Source organism: Episyrphus balteatus, chromosome 2, assembly GCF_945859705.1.
Source record: "Episyrphus balteatus chromosome 2, idEpiBalt1.1, whole genome shotgun sequence".
Lineage (NCBI taxonomy): Eukaryota > Metazoa > Arthropoda > Insecta > Diptera > Syrphidae > Episyrphus > Episyrphus balteatus.
In genome coordinates this window covers 96,247,345-96,265,022 of record NC_079135.1, presented here as the reverse complement: position 1 = coordinate 96,265,022, position 17,678 = coordinate 96,247,345, and the positions used below count along the sequence as shown (strand labels likewise).

Below are 17,678 nucleotides of genomic sequence, written 5' to 3'. Positions count from 1 at the left end.
ACCATTTCATGGAACAATAATTTTGTCTCCTATTGTAGTTTGTTTTAATTTTTGAAGGCTTAGAATTATTCTATTTAAAATTCAACATACCCAGGCTGTCCCCTACAGATTTATCAAATAGATTAGGGTGGGTCAAAAAAATCGAAATTCTTTTTTTTGATTTGGTACTCCGAAAAATCGATTGCTAGACACCTCTAGAATATACACACCAAATATGAGCTCTTTATATTAAGGGGAAGGTCCTTCGCTTTGCAATTTTCTATTTTTACATCAAGCTTCTACTAAAAAAAAATAATTTTTTTATTCATTGACTTTTTAGCAAATTTCTTTTCAGATTCTTGTAGGAAATTGAACGCTCTACAAAAAAGGCCTTATAAACTTTTTTCGTTTATCTAACCGTTGAATAGATATGTGAGGTCCAAAAATCGAAAAAATCTTTAAAAATTCGTTTTTTGTTCTTAATTTTGTAACAAATTGAAAAATTATAAAAATCAAACGCGCAAGACATATTCTTGTTGGAAATTGATTGTTCCACAAAAAAGGTCTTGTTAACTTTTTTCATTAATCTAACCATTCTAAAGATATTCGAGGTCAAATTTAAAAAAAATATGAAAACATTTTATATTTTTAAAAATTTTCCAGTTCACTGAAAATTCATTATTTTCAATTTAGCAACACGGATTCTTGTAGGGGTTTAAACGTTCTACAAACAATTCCTTGGCATCAAATTGATTGCTTTAACCGTTTAGAAGATATTCGTATCCAAATCGCAATGCATACGGGTCATAAGAAAACTATTGAAATCAGTGGGCATTGGTTTGCATACGAATATCTTCTAAACCGTTAAAGCAATCAATTTAATTCAAAAAAAATTTTGTAGAACGTTTAAGCCCCTACAAGAATATATCTTGCTAATTTGAAAATAATGAAGTTTCAGTGAACTGGAAATTTTTTTAAAATATAAAATGTTTTTATATTTTTTTTTAACTTTGACCTCGAATATCTTTAGAATGGTTAGATTAATGAAAAAAGTTAACAAGACCTTTTTTGTGGAACAATCAATTTCCAACAAGAATATGTCTTGCTCGTTTGATTTTTATAATTTTTCAATTTGTTACAAAATTAAGAACAAAAAACGAATTTTTAAAGATTTTTTCGATTTTTGGACCTCACATATCTATTCAACGGTTAGATAAACGAAAAAAGTTTATAAGGCCTTTTTTGTAGAGCGTTCAATTTCCTACAAGAATCTGAAAAGAAATTTGCTAAAAAGTCAATTAATAAAAAAATTATTTTTTTTTAGTAGAAGCTTGATGTAAAAGTGGAAAATTGCAAAGCGGAGGACCTTCCCCTTAATATAAAGAGCTCATATTTGGTGTATATATTCTAGAGGTGTCTAGCAATCGATTTTTCGGAGTACCAAATCAAAAAAAAAATTTCGATTTTTTTGACCCACCCTAAAATACATTCATAATAATTCGATGTAGATATATGTATAATTTTTATTGCATACTCACAGGCTTATTATAATTATTTAAAAAAAGAATTATAACTATATCGACAGCTAAAGTTCATTAGTTTAATTTTTTTATTAACTGTCGAAGCAACGCGAGTACGGATTTTCTAGTTGAAGTTTTTTTCTGCTAATCAATAAATACCCAAACGAAAAATATTCAACTCTAGAATATCCTTCGTTACTAAATTGGTTCCATATGTATGTGTCTGCCTTAGGTGTACTTTACAAAAGTTCTTTGAAGTAAAGAAATAGTTGTAACAAGTCAAATTATTTTATAGCTCCAAGGAAAATTGATTACGACTCAGGTACCTACACCAAAACCAATATCCTTTTGAAGTATTACGTATTACTTGATTGTTAAAACGAACGAATTTCTGTACAACTCTTAGCAAATATTCTTTTTCTATTCAATTAAAATTCATTGCTTCATCAGCTTACCTTTAAAATCAATATTACTTGTTATATGGATACACAAGTGTAACTTTGTTCTCTTCCTCCCTCTATCTTTCTTTTTAGTTATTTCGAATTTCCGAAATATCGCCCTGATGGATATGAATATGAATAGACAGACACATCACGTTTTACTTCCGCTTTACCAAAGCATAATCACCATCAAAAGCCATATATATTCAAAGGATCCGCTTGATATGGTAAGAGTTTCATCAGAAAGTGTGAGTGTGTGAAAATTTCAAAGGATTTTCCTTTCCATACACAACATACATAATGGCTTCGAGCGGTAAACACTTATTCAAAGTTTTGCAAATAGAACATGTTGTATAGATAAATCTCAAAGTGTTGTAAAAGATACTTTTTGAATGGTAGAAAGAAACTTTTTTTTGCAAATAGATTTTTAGAAAATTCTAAAAGCAAATTATTTGTGAAAAAAATATGTATCAAATAAAAAATAAACACAATTTTATTTATTTTTTTTTTTTTATATCTTTTATTATAAAAATCCTCAGTGAGACTTTTTTTCCTTCTTTATTTTATTTTTAATTTTAATTTATCTATACAGTTTTTGTTTTCTTGTAGTTTTATTTATAATGATTCTTTTTATTTTATTTTATTTAAGTAATATTATATTTTTGTATTTTTAATAAATATATTTATAATTTTAAAATTCTGTTTATAAATATACATTTTTAAAAAAGATTTTTACAATTTTATTTTTTAATTTTTTGTCTTGTTTTTGTTGTAAAAAAATATGTTTTTTTTTTTTGTGTTGTTTTTAAATAATTAAAATTAAAAACAAAAAACATTCATTCTATTGTATTTTAAAAAAATTTGACTTGTAAATTTGAGTCCAAATATAAAATATTAAAGTATAAAAAAAGAAAAATAAACAACAACTTCACAACAATGGCTTCTGATTTTTAAATATAATTTATTTATTAGACTGATATAACAACATTTAGTTTTGTGTATAAGTACAAAAACAGAAAATTTGGTATTTTAATAAAATTAAATAAAAAAGTTTTAATTTATTTGTATTTTTTGATAAGAGATTTTTTTTATTTTTGACTTTTTGTTTTAACAATTCACATTGTCAGTTCAGTTTTCTTGTTTTTTTTGTTTGTTTGTTTTTATTTATTATTCTGGTTAACATTGAATTAAATAAATTTCTTTTCAAATTCATTTTAAACAAAAATTAGAGAGTTGTTATTGTTATGTATAAAAAAACACTTATAATATTTAAAATACATTAATATAATTGGAAAGAAAAAGACAGTAAAAAAAATAAACAAAAGATGTATAGTGACAGATATTAGTTGCCTTGGTATTTTTAAAGATTTAAACTATATATTTTTTTTAATTAAATTAAAAAGTCTAATATAAAGGACTACAGCGAATTAAATGAGCGGATTTTTTTGTATAAAAGAGTGATTTAAAACGAAGGGTACAAAATGAAATAAAAACTGATTTACCATCAAAAAACCACTCCTTCACTGAAGTTTAAGTTCTGAGAAAAATTAAAGGAGGTAATCTAGCGATTTCCAAATAATTTAGCGATTTCCAAATAATCTAGCTATTTCCAAACAATAGTATCCTTGCAAAAAAGATCATACAGAGTCGTAAAAAAAAAAACAGTTTGAAATTTCTTTAACATTCGAATTTTCTTTATTTTTTTAAGCTCAATATAAAAAAAAAAACGGATAACATATCGAAATTAATTTTATTGTTTATTGCAATCGTTTCATTCAAGATTTTGTTCCTATTCTTTACAATTTTCATGAGTATGAAATGCTTATTCCTCTTCATATAGTTATATAGTACATGTGCATGTAGAAACAGTACAAAGAACATTATGAACGTCGAATGAATCGAATATTCATGTTATGTAGAAAAGCTCCACACTGCTGTACTGATCAAAACTATTATGTTTGCAGTTTTGCCCTTATGACAAATTTTATGGAACTTAATACAGATTTTATATTCTGAATACAGATTTGTATAGTAAGGTACTGAAAACAAACTTATATGTACTTAGTCAGCTAAAGTGTACTGATTGAATTTTTATCCATGCCCCTATTCCGTAAATTGATTACTAGCATTTTGAACTGTTCAAAAATATATTGTATTACATTTCCAGTTATTTTTGTACGGCAAACATTTGAAATTACAAAAAAAGTCAAATACACCAGTACTCAATACATAAGTTTATAAACCTATACTAAGCACGTTAAAGCCGTACATAAAAATCAATTAATAGTACGTTCACGTACAAAAATATGTACTCAGAACATAAAAGTCTTTATTCTGTATGCATTTCACCATAGTAATTTATAACCGGGACATTGAAATATTGTACTATAAATTCATGCACATAAACCAAAACACTATCTCTATTTGGACCATTACAGATGAAAAGAGTACATTTTTCCTGTACTGAGTTCATACAACAATCTTACGTATTGATTTATTATTATTAGTATGTCAAATTCGTACACAAAAGTCACTATAAAGTACATTAGTGCACAATGTACACTAATGTACTGTATAGTGTACACTGTAAATTCATATGTGCTCAACACAGATATGTCTTTATTAATCATTTATTTCATTGTTTAAACATAAATCAGGACATTTTGATGAGTACATTACATATGTACATATTCGTTTTCATAATCCAAAATAAGTGCATTTTTTTTCGTAAAATGTTAAATTATATCCCTTTTTTATTAACCATTTAAAGATACAATCCTGACGAATGTCTTTTTGGTAGAATTTAAAGGATTGAGTAAATGAAAAACATTATTTACACGAATAAGTACTGAATTCGTGTATTTTTGTATATTATTTTGAAAAAGCGTGTATAAATCTTCCTATTTTTTTAAAGTAACAACATAAGTTCATTAACCGTAATTTGAACCATGCAAACGAGAAATTAATGCTAGGTTCGTAAAAAAAAATTAAAAAATTGGCTTAAATTCCTCGAGAAAGCATACAATCACGTCTATAGTGACAATTTTACAGCTGCAATATTTTATGATAATATGTATAGAAATAATCGAATAGTTACAAATAAAAAAAATGAAGCGTTAATATTGACAGAGGAAATCCAACTAACTTGCCATAAATAAAGTTACAAAAGGATTTTTTTTTATATAGAAAAAGGGACAACAAAAAAATTATAACGATTTTTATTGTCTTCCAGTTACTGAGGAAAATATTCTTTTATTTGAAAAGAAAGTATCATCAAAAGATTTTTAGAAATTAAACTTTAGTAGGTAAGTTTTGAATTTTAATTTTTTGTTGTTAAATTATAACGAAAAAAATATTAAAAATATATTCAGTCACTTTAGAGATAAAAAAAACAAATAATAATATATTTTTTTTTATTTTTCTGCTAAATTTAATTTATTACCTAAGTTTTATTTTATTTATTTAAAATTATACATTTTAATAAATTTGTTATCATTGTCTATACACACACAATTTTTTTTTTTTTTTCATTATATATATTTGTTTTTATATATAATTTATTCATATACATCTATTTTATTTTTTTATTATATAATATAAAAGCTCATAACAATATCTTACCTTTATAATTTTTGTTTTTACAATTATTTGTTATGGTTTTTCTTGGCTAAATTAATTATTAATAAAAAAAAAAACATTGACATATATTTATAATATTTTCACTTGTTAATTATAAAATAAATCAATTAAATGCATTCGATACTCACAACATCATAAAATCTGTAGAAAAAAAGCTCTTCCCCCCCAAATAAATGGCATCAACCACATTTGTTTAAATATATTAATTATATATACCTACCTTATTTATTAAAAAATGTTATATTGCTAAAACTAAAATATATATTTAATAAAAAAAAGTTAAAAAAAAAATTGCAACATGATTTGATTTAATGACTAAAATATTATTTTTTTGTATAAAATTTTAAGATTAAAACTTAAACAATTAATGTTATATTTGTTAATGAAAAAAAAAAGTTATTTAATTATATTATATTATTTAAAATTAACAAAAATTAATAATAATTTAAATAAATTGTTTATTATGATTTATGCGAATAGGAATTCGGTATCATGTTTTCCCGATGGTGAGTTTTTTCGATTTTGATTGTGAGTCCTTTGGTTTGGTATCGGCTTGTTGTAATTCATCTTCGTCTTCATGTTGTGCTTGGTGCTGCAATTGTTGTTGTTGCAGTTTCTTATCTAAACGAATATCTGAGAACAAATCGTTTAAACTATCCTCGTCTGATTTTGTATCTTTATCGACCGGAAGGAGTTGAAGTACTTCTTTGGCACGATTATCCCATAGCTTTTTGTTGGCTTTTAGCTGTAAGAGTAAATCGAATAGATAAGAAATTGAAATTGAGAATAAAATTGTCATCATTTTTTGTATTGAAAATAAAAATCAATTTTCGATAAAAATCAAATCAAATATATAATAAAATTATTATATTTGAATATAAAAAAAAAAAAAAATTGAAAAAAATGTGGAAGCAAATAAAATTCTATTAGATTTTGTATGGAAAAAATCAATTTTTAACTAAATATAAATTCTATGAAATTGCAAACGAATATGAAATACTAAAGCATTGTTTTTCATAATCTACAGTTTTATGACTTGTTATTGATTTTCCTGGAAATTGGAAAGTAAATTTCATTATTTGATTCATAGATAATCTAATTTATTTTCGGATTTAATATTAATCCAATTCTGTTGTTCGTAAGCTTCGTTTGAATTTTTGTAATTTAAAATGTTTCCTTCCTGCCCACTTAATTCACTACACTTCATCCGGTCAAAGTAAATGGTTTTGTGGTGATTTTTTTCTACATTTTTTTTCTTAATTTCTTAATCCATTCAAAACAGAAATTTAACTTCTCTTGTCTTGAAAGAAATTTGTTTTTCTTTTTTTGACATTTTAATGTTTTGACATCTTTTTTTAACCCTCTGTATGCACACCTCTTTTTTGTGACATGATAGGCACACGGGTGCGAATTTGGTTTATACTTTTTCATGTCGCTAGAACTTTTTTCGGTCACAATATTTTATAGAGAATCAAGTATGAAATTGATGTAGAATATTCCATAGAATTCGAATATTGTTTTCACAATTCCGAAAAAAAATATTTTCACCCTTATAAAGAGACTTTTTTGTGACCACTTTTTTGAAAAATCGTATTTTTTTTTTTTTTTGATTTTTGTCCTGCCAAATTTGCACCCGTGTGTGCCGACAGAGGGTTAATATTATAGGCGAAAGCGAATACACACATTGCATAAAATAGGCTATGATATGAAGATGAACATTCGTTGAGCATAGTTATAGTGCCATATGCACCACTTACTTGGCATACATGTAAATTCTACAGCAGTAGTGATTACAAATAAAATAGATGCAAGAGAGGTGAAAATGAATTAAATTATTACTTAAAAATAGCAAGATACCTATGGATTTTAAGATACGAAAATATTTTTGCGTGATTTAATGTGATTTTTACAGTGTTTTACCCGAGTAAAAATAGATATTGAATTTTTAAAGAAAAATAATAAAAAAAAATCTTAACCACCGCACCACAGCTGCAACACCGCCGCCGTTTGGCGAAAAATTTCGGCGCAGCGCCGCACCATGAAGCATAATCTTGGTTTTATTGAAAAATAAAAAAAAAAAAATACCGAAGAGAAGGAAAGAGGTGAGTTCAAATTTTTGCAAAATGAATTTAGAATTTTGCATTTTCACATTTGAAAAAATTTAATTAAGTTAAGCGAATCGAAAATGAACATTTAAACTATAAATTTAATTTAAAAAAATTCCCCTAACAGTATTTGGCGTTTAAAAAGCCACAAAGTTCGTATGCCTTGCCTACCGAAAATATTTTTCTAATTATTAAAAATTTGGTCAGCCAACATACGGACTTATTTCAGCGGAAAATTCAATAACTCGAAAATAATACAAGTTAAAAAACGAAAATTGGTTTGTGCACAGACTAACATTTGACGAGCTACAGTTTCTGAGATTAAAGTTTTTGTTTGCACGACAGTGGTCCGCCAAAGTAAAGGACGTACAAAAATTATTATAACTTTTGCTATTGTATTTATATCCAAGTACCTACCTATCATTTATCCCTTTGCTTCCTAGTGGTTTCAGCATGAAACCACCTACTATTAATTACTTTGATAGTTTTTTTTTTTACTAAAAAATGGACTTCTTCTTTTGTACTCTCAGCTCAAAACATTCCTTATACAATGTTATTACTAGTACAATCATTATTTTTTCATTTTAGTGTGTAATTAGAAAATATCAAAACTTTTTTTCAAAATATTTGTATTTTTTGCCGGGAGCAAAGGGTTATATCAATTGATACATCAAAATAAAAAAAAAGACACAAAAAAATGTTTTATAAGTCATCAACATATTTTATTCAGTGTAAACTAAACGCAAATTAGGTATTTTTGAAGAAATTTTTCGATTTTGATTTCTTTAATTTAATTTATTCTTCATTGATTATTCAATGTTGAATAGTAATAAATATTTTTTTTTTAAGCTGGTAATAAATTTATGACAATTAGAGTTAAAGTTTTGTTAGGAAACAAAAATGATTTCTTTGATGTGTTGTTTTATGTGCAATCTAGTTTTTTAGAATGAATTTTTGTCTATAAGGAAGGCCGATTTTTTACGATTTCTCCTAAAAGTTTACATTTTGTTGAAAAATTAGAAAACTCAATAAAAATACCTTAATAACAGATTAAAAAAAAAAAAACACACAACTGAAAAAAATGCGATTTTTATCAATATTTTTGAGGAACGGTAAAAAAAAATGGAGATAAAAGTTGAAAATTGTATAATTTCTAAAAATGTTTATACCTATTCAATAACATTCAATAACATTTCTTCGAAAAGACGGAAATGGCAGAAATCGTATACAATCTCTCACATCTTTTTTCCCCTCTTACAATCAACCCTAATCTTCCTCAACAATCATTTTGTGCTAGAATTAATAAAAAGAAAAGAAGTTGCTCAAAAGTAAAATGTAGTTTCGAGGTTTTGACGTTCTATGAACTTTTTTTATTGAAAAGGTAGATGTTTCCATATTTTCAAATAATTTTCGAAAATAAAATTCAAAAATAAATGTTTTACAAAAAAAAAATTGTAGGTTTATAGAACGGATACACAAATAAGACATTTTCGCCAAATTTCATCAAAATTCGAAAAAAAAAATAGCTCAAAAATAAGATTAAGAATAAAATTTTTACATAATAAAAGTGGATTTTGACAGCGAAATATTTTGTAACCGTTATTAACAGTACCTACTTGCTATAGAACCATTTTCTTGATTTTTGACTTAGTCCTTAACGACTTAATCGATTTCACCAAAATTTTTTCATAAAATTTTTTTTGTTAACATTTGTTTTAAAATTATAAAAAAAAAATTTTAAATAAATTGTTTAACATAAGTTATTGATTTTTCTTTAATGTTTATCATATTATTAAAATATGTTTTTTTTTTTTATACAATGTCACACCTGTAACATTTTTGAATTGTTATAAAAACACATTTTTTTTAACAAATTTCCTTCAAATCCAACAAATCATTTTTTTTTTCAAAATATTTTTTTTTTAAACGGACCAATGATATTTTTCATTTGATGTTTTGTTTAAACTGGTAGACCAATTTAGTAAACAAAAATTAAATGAATTTTTGGTGGTATAGATAAGTTTCTGTAATTTTAAAATCAACTTATTACACATATTTATTGTTTTTAAATTTCTTATGTATGTGTTAAATTAAATTAAAAAATATTCACTCGCTCATTTTATTTTAAACATTTTTGAATTACATTACACAAAATAATAAAATTTGAAGTTTTATAAATATTATTTTCAGTTTTAAATTATATAGGTTTTTTATAGATTAGAGGTCTACTTTTGCTAGAAATAGTAAAAAAACTGTTACCAAACTCTATGTTCAAGAAAAATCCTAGGTACTCTTAATCAATCTTTTAGTATATTTTATGAACTCATTTTGAATAGCGAATTCAATATTTCTGTATTATATTCCTATACCAACGATTTTCTCAAACTTACCTTTAAAAAAATAAATTATTTTCAAGGGAATATGACTATCACCAATTTTTTGAATTAAACTATAAATTACTTCTTTTACATCAGTAAAATTGACACAGACACCCAGATTGTTTTTAAACTATTAGGTACTTATGGTGAAGATAAAAAGTTAACCTAAATTTAAGAAAAAAAATTTTTTAGGATATATGTATAGGCTTTAGTATTGAAAAACTGTAGTATAACAGCTTGCATTGCACTAGTTCAGAATGAAATTTCTGAGTTATTTCAAGGAATTTTCTAGTGGAAAAGTTACAAGTTTAAATAACAATAAAATACAAGAGAAAAAGCATTAAATACTTTAATACTTAAGAGAGTTACGAAATGTTAAATAGCAAAAGCGGGCATTTTTTAAGATCAATTACACTAAGAAACAAATCAACTATAGTTAAGTGATAGGTAAATTTTCGAAATAAATAACAATAAAATCGTAATAAAGAAAAACAAAAATAAAACAACTTAACTAAATACATAAAGCTGAAAATAACCGAAATTAAATGAAACTTTTAATAAATTATAAGAAATAAATGAAAGTTAATACCACCACGCAAGCGCAGTTAAAACGCACACCAAAGCCACATACCTTAAAAGTATTATCCTGCACCCAAGCATCTGGCTTACCATAATCCGGTGGATTTGAATACGGGTCATAGCCCAATACCGACAGCATTGGCGCTATATCAGCCATATCGTGTACAACATCTTCTGGTATTTGACCCACCCATTTAGACATTGCTTCTAAATTGACCGGTTTGATTACTTGGTCTGAAGATCTTTCCACTCTAAAATAAAAAATATGGAAAAATGCAAAATATTAAAATCAAATTAACAAAGTTAACAGAGAGTATTCCATCAACTGTAACAACCAGCACCATCACTGTGCTATTGAATGAATCACAAGGATACAACTGTTTCCACAGTGATTTATTACGCATCCTTGTGCTAAAACTATAAATAAAACCAAACAACAACAAACAAACAAAAAATTTAATATGAAACTCACTTAGACAGTGGCACCCCATTAGGTTTGTTTATGAATTCCTCATGATGCAGCACTGAGTCATTCCATGGCACATCTAGGAAATTCAAAATCTTCCTCATCCATTCTTCGGGATGAAGCACCAGTTGTTCGTAATAGACCTGCAATTAATTATAAAAAAAGCACATCCAAGTCAGAAAAATATATAATTCAAAAAAGAAAGAAAGAAAAAAAAAAACACACACACACACACACATTCAAAAGGAAAAATAAATACATCAAACACACGGACACAAACACAAACACCCTGTAAAAGACTGATAAAATCCGTGGAGAAAAGAGCTATGTAGAAGGAATTCTCCATTAAAATGGAGTTAGGAGTAAGAATTAATCCACATGATAGATTGCATCCCGGAAATAGCAAGAATGAGAATATAAAAGAATTCTGTTGAAAGAGGAAATCAGCAAAAATACTTGAAGAGATAAAGAAAATAAACACACAATTCTTTAATTTTTAATTTTGTTTTGGCAAAGAGTGTGAATTCAGAAAAAGTTTATTATAGCAAAATGCTTTAAAAAATCTTCGAAGCACATTTTTTTTTGTTTTTTTTTTTTTTTTTTGACAATATCTCAGTCAAAATCCTTTGCAGGAAAAAATTAAAACCAGACAATCAGACAATTTGACATTTGACTCAAATTAATTATTGAAAATTGATTGCGAAAGTCCTCATCTATCCTTTTATTGAGACAAAAGTTATTGAAGATTAAACGAGGTACTCGTACATAACTTTTAAGCAATGAAGGCTATCAAAAAGTAGTTCAAGAGGCTTTTATATGATAAGTTATTCTGTTCACTTTTTTTTTCCGACGAGCAATCATTTTGAAAATATTTCTTTTTAAATTAAAATTGTAAACTGTCAAAAGTGACGGTTTATCGAATTACTGTAGGTGCTATCGAAAAATGGTTGAGCGAAGATTGCAGATATCTATCATAAAATGGCATTTAATTTTTTTCTTTTTGAGCCATCTTTTTACAAAAATATTTTTATCAAAATTTTGTTAAAGTCAAATATTACAAATATAGGTTATCGGACCTTAATCTAGAAAAAATATGTTAAATTCCAATATATTTTCAACACGATTTCTAAATTATGTTGTTTTTTGGAATATATTGCATTTTAAATAAGTTTGGGTATCAAAAATATCAGTTTTTGGTGAATTTAGCTTGTTTTCTTAGTGAAAAGTTTTCATTCATACGTTTTCAATAGATTGATTTTTCAAAAAAAAAAAATGGACCTTTTTGTTTTAAAATCCGAAATTTAAAAAATAATTTTTTGGAAATTTTGCTTCGAAGCAAAAAGTATGACCTTCAGACCTCTTTTAAGATGCGAATTTATGAAAGAAAAAAGTCTTCATGACGAATAAGAACTTTATCAAGGAAAAAGTATGACTTTAAGACCTCTTTTAAGATGCGAATTTATGAAAGAAAAAAGTCTTCATGACGAATAAGAACTTTATCAAGCAAAAATTATGAATTTAAGACCTCTTTTAAGATGCGAATTTATGAAAGAAAAAAGTCTTCATGACGAATAAGAACTTCATCAAGCTAAAATTATGAATTTAAGACCTCTTAAAAGATGAGAATTGATGAAAGAAAAAAGTCTTCATGACGAATAAGAACTTTATCAAGGAAAAAGTATGACTTTAAGACCTCTTAAAAGCTGAGAATTGATGAAAGAAAAAAGTCTTTATGACGAATAAGAACTTCATCAAGCAAAAAGTATGACCTTAAGACCTCTTTTAAGGTGCGAATTTATGAAAGAAAAAAGTCTTCATGACGAATAAGAACTTCATCAAGCAAAAAGTATGACTTTAAGACCTCTTTTAAGATGCGAATTTATGAATGAAAAAAGTCTTCATGACGAATAAGAACTTAATCAAGGAAAAAGTATGACTTTAAGACCTCTTAAAAGATGAGAATTGATGAAAGAAAAAAGTCTTCATGACGAATAAGAACTTCATCAACCAAAAAGTATGACTTTAAGACCTCTTTAAAGATGCGAATTTATGAAAGAAAAAAGTCTTCATGACGAATAAGAACTTAATCAAGGAAAAAGTATGAGAATTGATGAAAGAAAAAAGTCTTCATGACGAATAAGAACTTCATCAAGCAAAAAGTATGACTTTAAGACCTCTTTTAAGATGCGAATTTATGAATGAAAAAAGTCTTCATGACGAATAAGAACTTAATCAAGGAAAAAGTATGACTTTAAGACCTCTTAAAAGATGAGAATTGATGAAAGAAAAAAGTCTTCATGACGAATAAGAACTTCATCAACCAAAAAGTATGACTTTAAGACCTCTTTAAAGATGCGAATTTATGAAAGAAAAAAGTCTTCATGACGAATAAGAACTTAATCAAGGAAAAAGTATGAGAATTGATGAAAGAAAAAAGTCTTCATGACGAATAAGAACTTCATCAAGCAAAAAGTATGACTTTAAGACCTCTTAAAAGATGAGAATTTATGAAAGAAAAAAGTCTTCATGACGAATAAGATCTTCACCAAGCAAAGAGTATGACTTTAAGACCTCTTTTAAGATGCAAATTTATGAACGAAAAAAGTCTACATGAAGAATTAGGACTTAACGAAGCAAAAAGTATGACCTTGAGACCTCTTTAAAGATGCGAATTTATGAAAGAAAAAAGTCTTTATGACGAATAAGAACTTCATCAAGCAAAAAGTATGATTTTAAGACCTCTTTAAACATGCAAATTTATGAAAGAAAAAAGTCTTTATGACGAATGAAGACTTAAATGATTTTGTACAAAAAATTTAATTGAGATCACTGTCACTTAGGTGGAAATTAGACATCAAGAAAACGGTTCTATGGCAAACCATTAACAACGGTTCAAACAATTTTTTTTGTATCAAAATTTAGGACTTTATTAGTCACAGAGCATGTGTTTTTATTTAGGTAAACAAAATTGTGAGAGCCAATTTTGAAAAAAAGAATTTTTTTAAATTTAGGTTGTATGTACAAGTATGTAGGTACCGTTATGATTGTTGCAATACGTTAAATTTTTAATTGGAATCAAATATACATAAACCTAATGAGAATTTGGGTCAAATGGTGTGTTTTTAACGTAAGGATAATATAAAAGTTATATCCCAAAAAACAGTTTGAGAAATTATAGCTGCTTGAAATCTAGTAACAATGCAACATCAGTACAATAAATCACACAAGTTGATATCCAACCGGCTTAAAATTATGCAGCAAAAATACCTCCATATAAAAATACAATCCTTCTTCAATGTATTCGAATATTTCTTCTCACTACAAAAGCTACATTTTTTGTACTCGACTTAAAGTCATAAGCTAGACCATGAGCTAGTGACCCATTTACTCACCTAATTTCAACAAGGCTAAAGTTTTGGTCATAGAAAAATTGAGGTCCGATTGTTGTTAGAAAAGTGCCCGTCTTACATTCTTGTACCCTTAAGTTAGAGGCTTTAAGTTGTAAAAAAGTGCACATTTTTATCATTTCAAGAATACTCATCTTTTAATATATCGTTTATTGATTTAATATATCTATACACGAAAATATCAATGAAAGTTGCACCATGACATGCTGTACGATACGACGCTCGTGTTCATGTATAGAAAAACACATTCAGCTGATTGTTAAAACTTACTTTTCAAGTGAAAGACGTAATTCAGTCAATGACCTATTATACTAGTTTTAGTACGAACTTAATCGCGTAAGTATATTTTTTTTTGATGAATTTTTTGGTGGAATAAACATAAGACTTAATCATTCATATATATATAAAAAAAAAAAAAAAACCGACTTCCATGGATCAAAACTGGGTTTTATGGTTTTTCTAATAGTTTCTATAGCAATAACTGGACTAAATTAAAATGGGACAACACTGCAGGAACCACCTTGCCAATACTAAACGAATTATCAAAAATGGTTCACTCAGCCCAAAGTTGTGAGGTAACAAAAAAAAAAAATAGACGAATTGAATACGTCCTCCTTATTGGAAGTCGATAAAAAAGAAGATAAATAAGACGTTATTTCAATAGACATAGTAATTCAAAATATGTTAGGAATTTCTTCATACAGCAAACCAATGAACGCAAAACCAATATTGCATTGGTGATTTCATATTTTTGCTGCCAAGTGTTTAGAGTTCTGAATTCAGCACACTCCTAATTTTCGAGATTCTGTGCTGTTTTTAAGTTCCCTTAATATAATGAAGATTCTATCCTTGATTTGGGTTCGAAAAAACCATTAATGAAAATCATACCAACTTATAAAAAAAAGGTTATCACAGATTTCATTTATCTACTTTGCCTAATTATTGTAATTGGATGGAATCATTTTATACTTTTATATGTACTTTGAACAAATTATCACTTCAAACCCTCATCGATAGCTATAAATCAAGTTGCTCATTCATTATAATAATTTAAAAAAATAATTACTATCATCACAATTCCCAGACAATTAATTTCACAAAATTTCCCCATTATAATTAATTAAACATCAAAAAATAAATCACCCTGCAGCAAGGGTGAATAAAAATATATCACCTCTACTCTACATCCCATCCCACACTTTTATACCTACACTTCACTCTAAACCAAAAGCATTATGGCTATTTACTGTTTCGAAGTTTCCACTTCATTGGCATAATTAAAAAGGATATCTCTAATGAAAAGCGGCAAATGCTGATAATATAATTTAAACAAAAAAAAGGCTCATTTGAGTTTAAAAAAAAAATATAACCAACATTAATCACTTCCGTCGACATCGACGCGTCGTCACCAGAAATACAGAAAAAAATGTACGCCGCTATAAATGAGTAGCATTTTTACTAAGTTATAATGGTAGCAGCAGCAGCTAGAAGCTATAAAACTCATGATAAGGGTAGCCTTGTTATATCCTTTGTGGTTTTGAAATTTATATTTATTCACTCACACACAATTTACAAACAATTTAGGGAGATGCCCCTCAAAACGAGAAATGAGGAAAAAATGTTTTTGATATGATGACAAACTTTAAATTGCTGTCTTTCCTCGCAGATAAAGGAGATGGGGCAAAATTATATGGGACTTGGGCCATGAGCGTACATTAATGAGACTAGTCTCAAAATGAAGCTGGAGGTTAGTATATTCAATCTATGAATTTTTTTTTCAAATCGTAAGTCAGGTTCTTGAGATACAAGGCTCCAAAGTTCGTTCTGATAACCCTTATTTGTCCCTTTTATATGCAAATATCATGAGAACTACAAGAGGTATATTGATGTTTTTGATGTCAAATGAAAGGTTGTTAAGTACTAGTAAAGGTACTAACCTTTTAAACAATATAAAATACATATAACACAAAACAAAGAAACGGCGAAAAAATAAATAAAAGTAGAATATTAATTTGAAAAAATCGATTCATGTCGACATTAATGGCATTTATTTTCAAATTAAATATGCTTGTACGCATGTGTAGTTATAAAATTGTTTTAATTTTTTAGAATGCGGTTAAAACCGGTTTAGAAGCTTGTTTATTTGTGTTATGTTATGTGGGGAAAACCAATTGTTTAATACACTTTTCAAAAAAAAACTTGGGAGATCACTTATAGAAAAGGAACGGATAAGATGTTGTTATTTTAAAGAACAATTTTATTAGAGCATTGGTTTATTGTATTTAATTCCATTTTCATTAATTTCAAAGAACTTATCAGTTTATTATAGTTTCAAAAAGCTCCAAGAACTATATTTTAAACTAAAACAGAGATAAAAGTGGATTTATCGGAAATCTTCTTTAGTACGTATTTTGTAATCTAGTTTATGTAAACAAAGTGTAGCCCAGAGTTCATCACAAGAAATTACAGTTTTTGTGTCTCTCTAACATAATTTGGACAAAAAAGGACCAGTTGTACAAACGTGGTTCAGCCTCGGATCAGTAATTTAACCCACCGATTTTGGCGGATTAGCTACGGGTCAGTTTCGGTTCATGCATGGATGTGGCTATTTTTACGTATTTTTACATATGTGGTTCAAGGTACAAGGTTGAACCAGTGCTATACCGCAACAAAAATCGATTTTTTAAAATAATATTTTAATTTTTTTATTTGTTCGCCGTTTCTTTGTTTTGTGTAATATGTATTTTATATTGTTAAAAAGGCACTAAAACCACCTTTCATTTGACATCAAAAACATCCATATACCTCTTGTAGTTCTCATGATATTTGCATATAAAAGTGTCAAATAAGGGTTTCAAGAACGAACTTTGGAGCCTTGTATCTCAAGAACCTGACTTACGATTTGAAAAAAAATTCATAGATTGAATATACTAACCTCCAGCTTCATTTTGAGACTAGTCTCATTAATGTACGCTCATGGCCCAAAAACGCCCCATCTCCTTTGTTTGAAAATAATGTAAAAAGGGCATTTCTTTCTTTCCTTTGAGAAATCAAAACAAAAAAATAAATTTATAAAATACTATACCAGACGAGCGTAGGAAGAAAAACAAATAGCTTAAAAGAGGCCGAAGGCTATCAAGCCAGATGGTTTTTGAAGCCCTCCCG

The 17,678-nt window shown here is 27.0% G+C and overlaps 1 protein-coding gene across 2 annotated transcripts in view; it reads right to left on the bottom strand.

The window, feature by feature from the left end:
- Positions 1-5,513: 5,513 nt before the first annotated feature.
- Positions 5,514-17,678, bottom strand: part of LOC129912154 (protein-tyrosine sulfotransferase) — a 107,736-nt gene continuing 95,571 nt past the window's right edge. The window contains exons 5-7 of one of the 2 annotated variants that reach the window (XM_055990283.1): positions 11,113-11,249; positions 10,693-10,891; positions 5,514-6,323 (exon numbers count right to left, since the gene is read on the bottom strand). In XM_055990283.1, coding sequence (XP_055846258.1) covers positions 6,069-6,323; positions 10,693-10,891; positions 11,113-11,249 — 591 coding nt within the window. In that variant the 3' untranslated portion in view covers positions 5,514-6,068. The remainder of the gene's footprint in view (positions 6,324-10,692; positions 10,892-11,112; positions 11,250-17,678) is intronic. The other variant, XM_055990284.1, reaches the window with a different exon arrangement.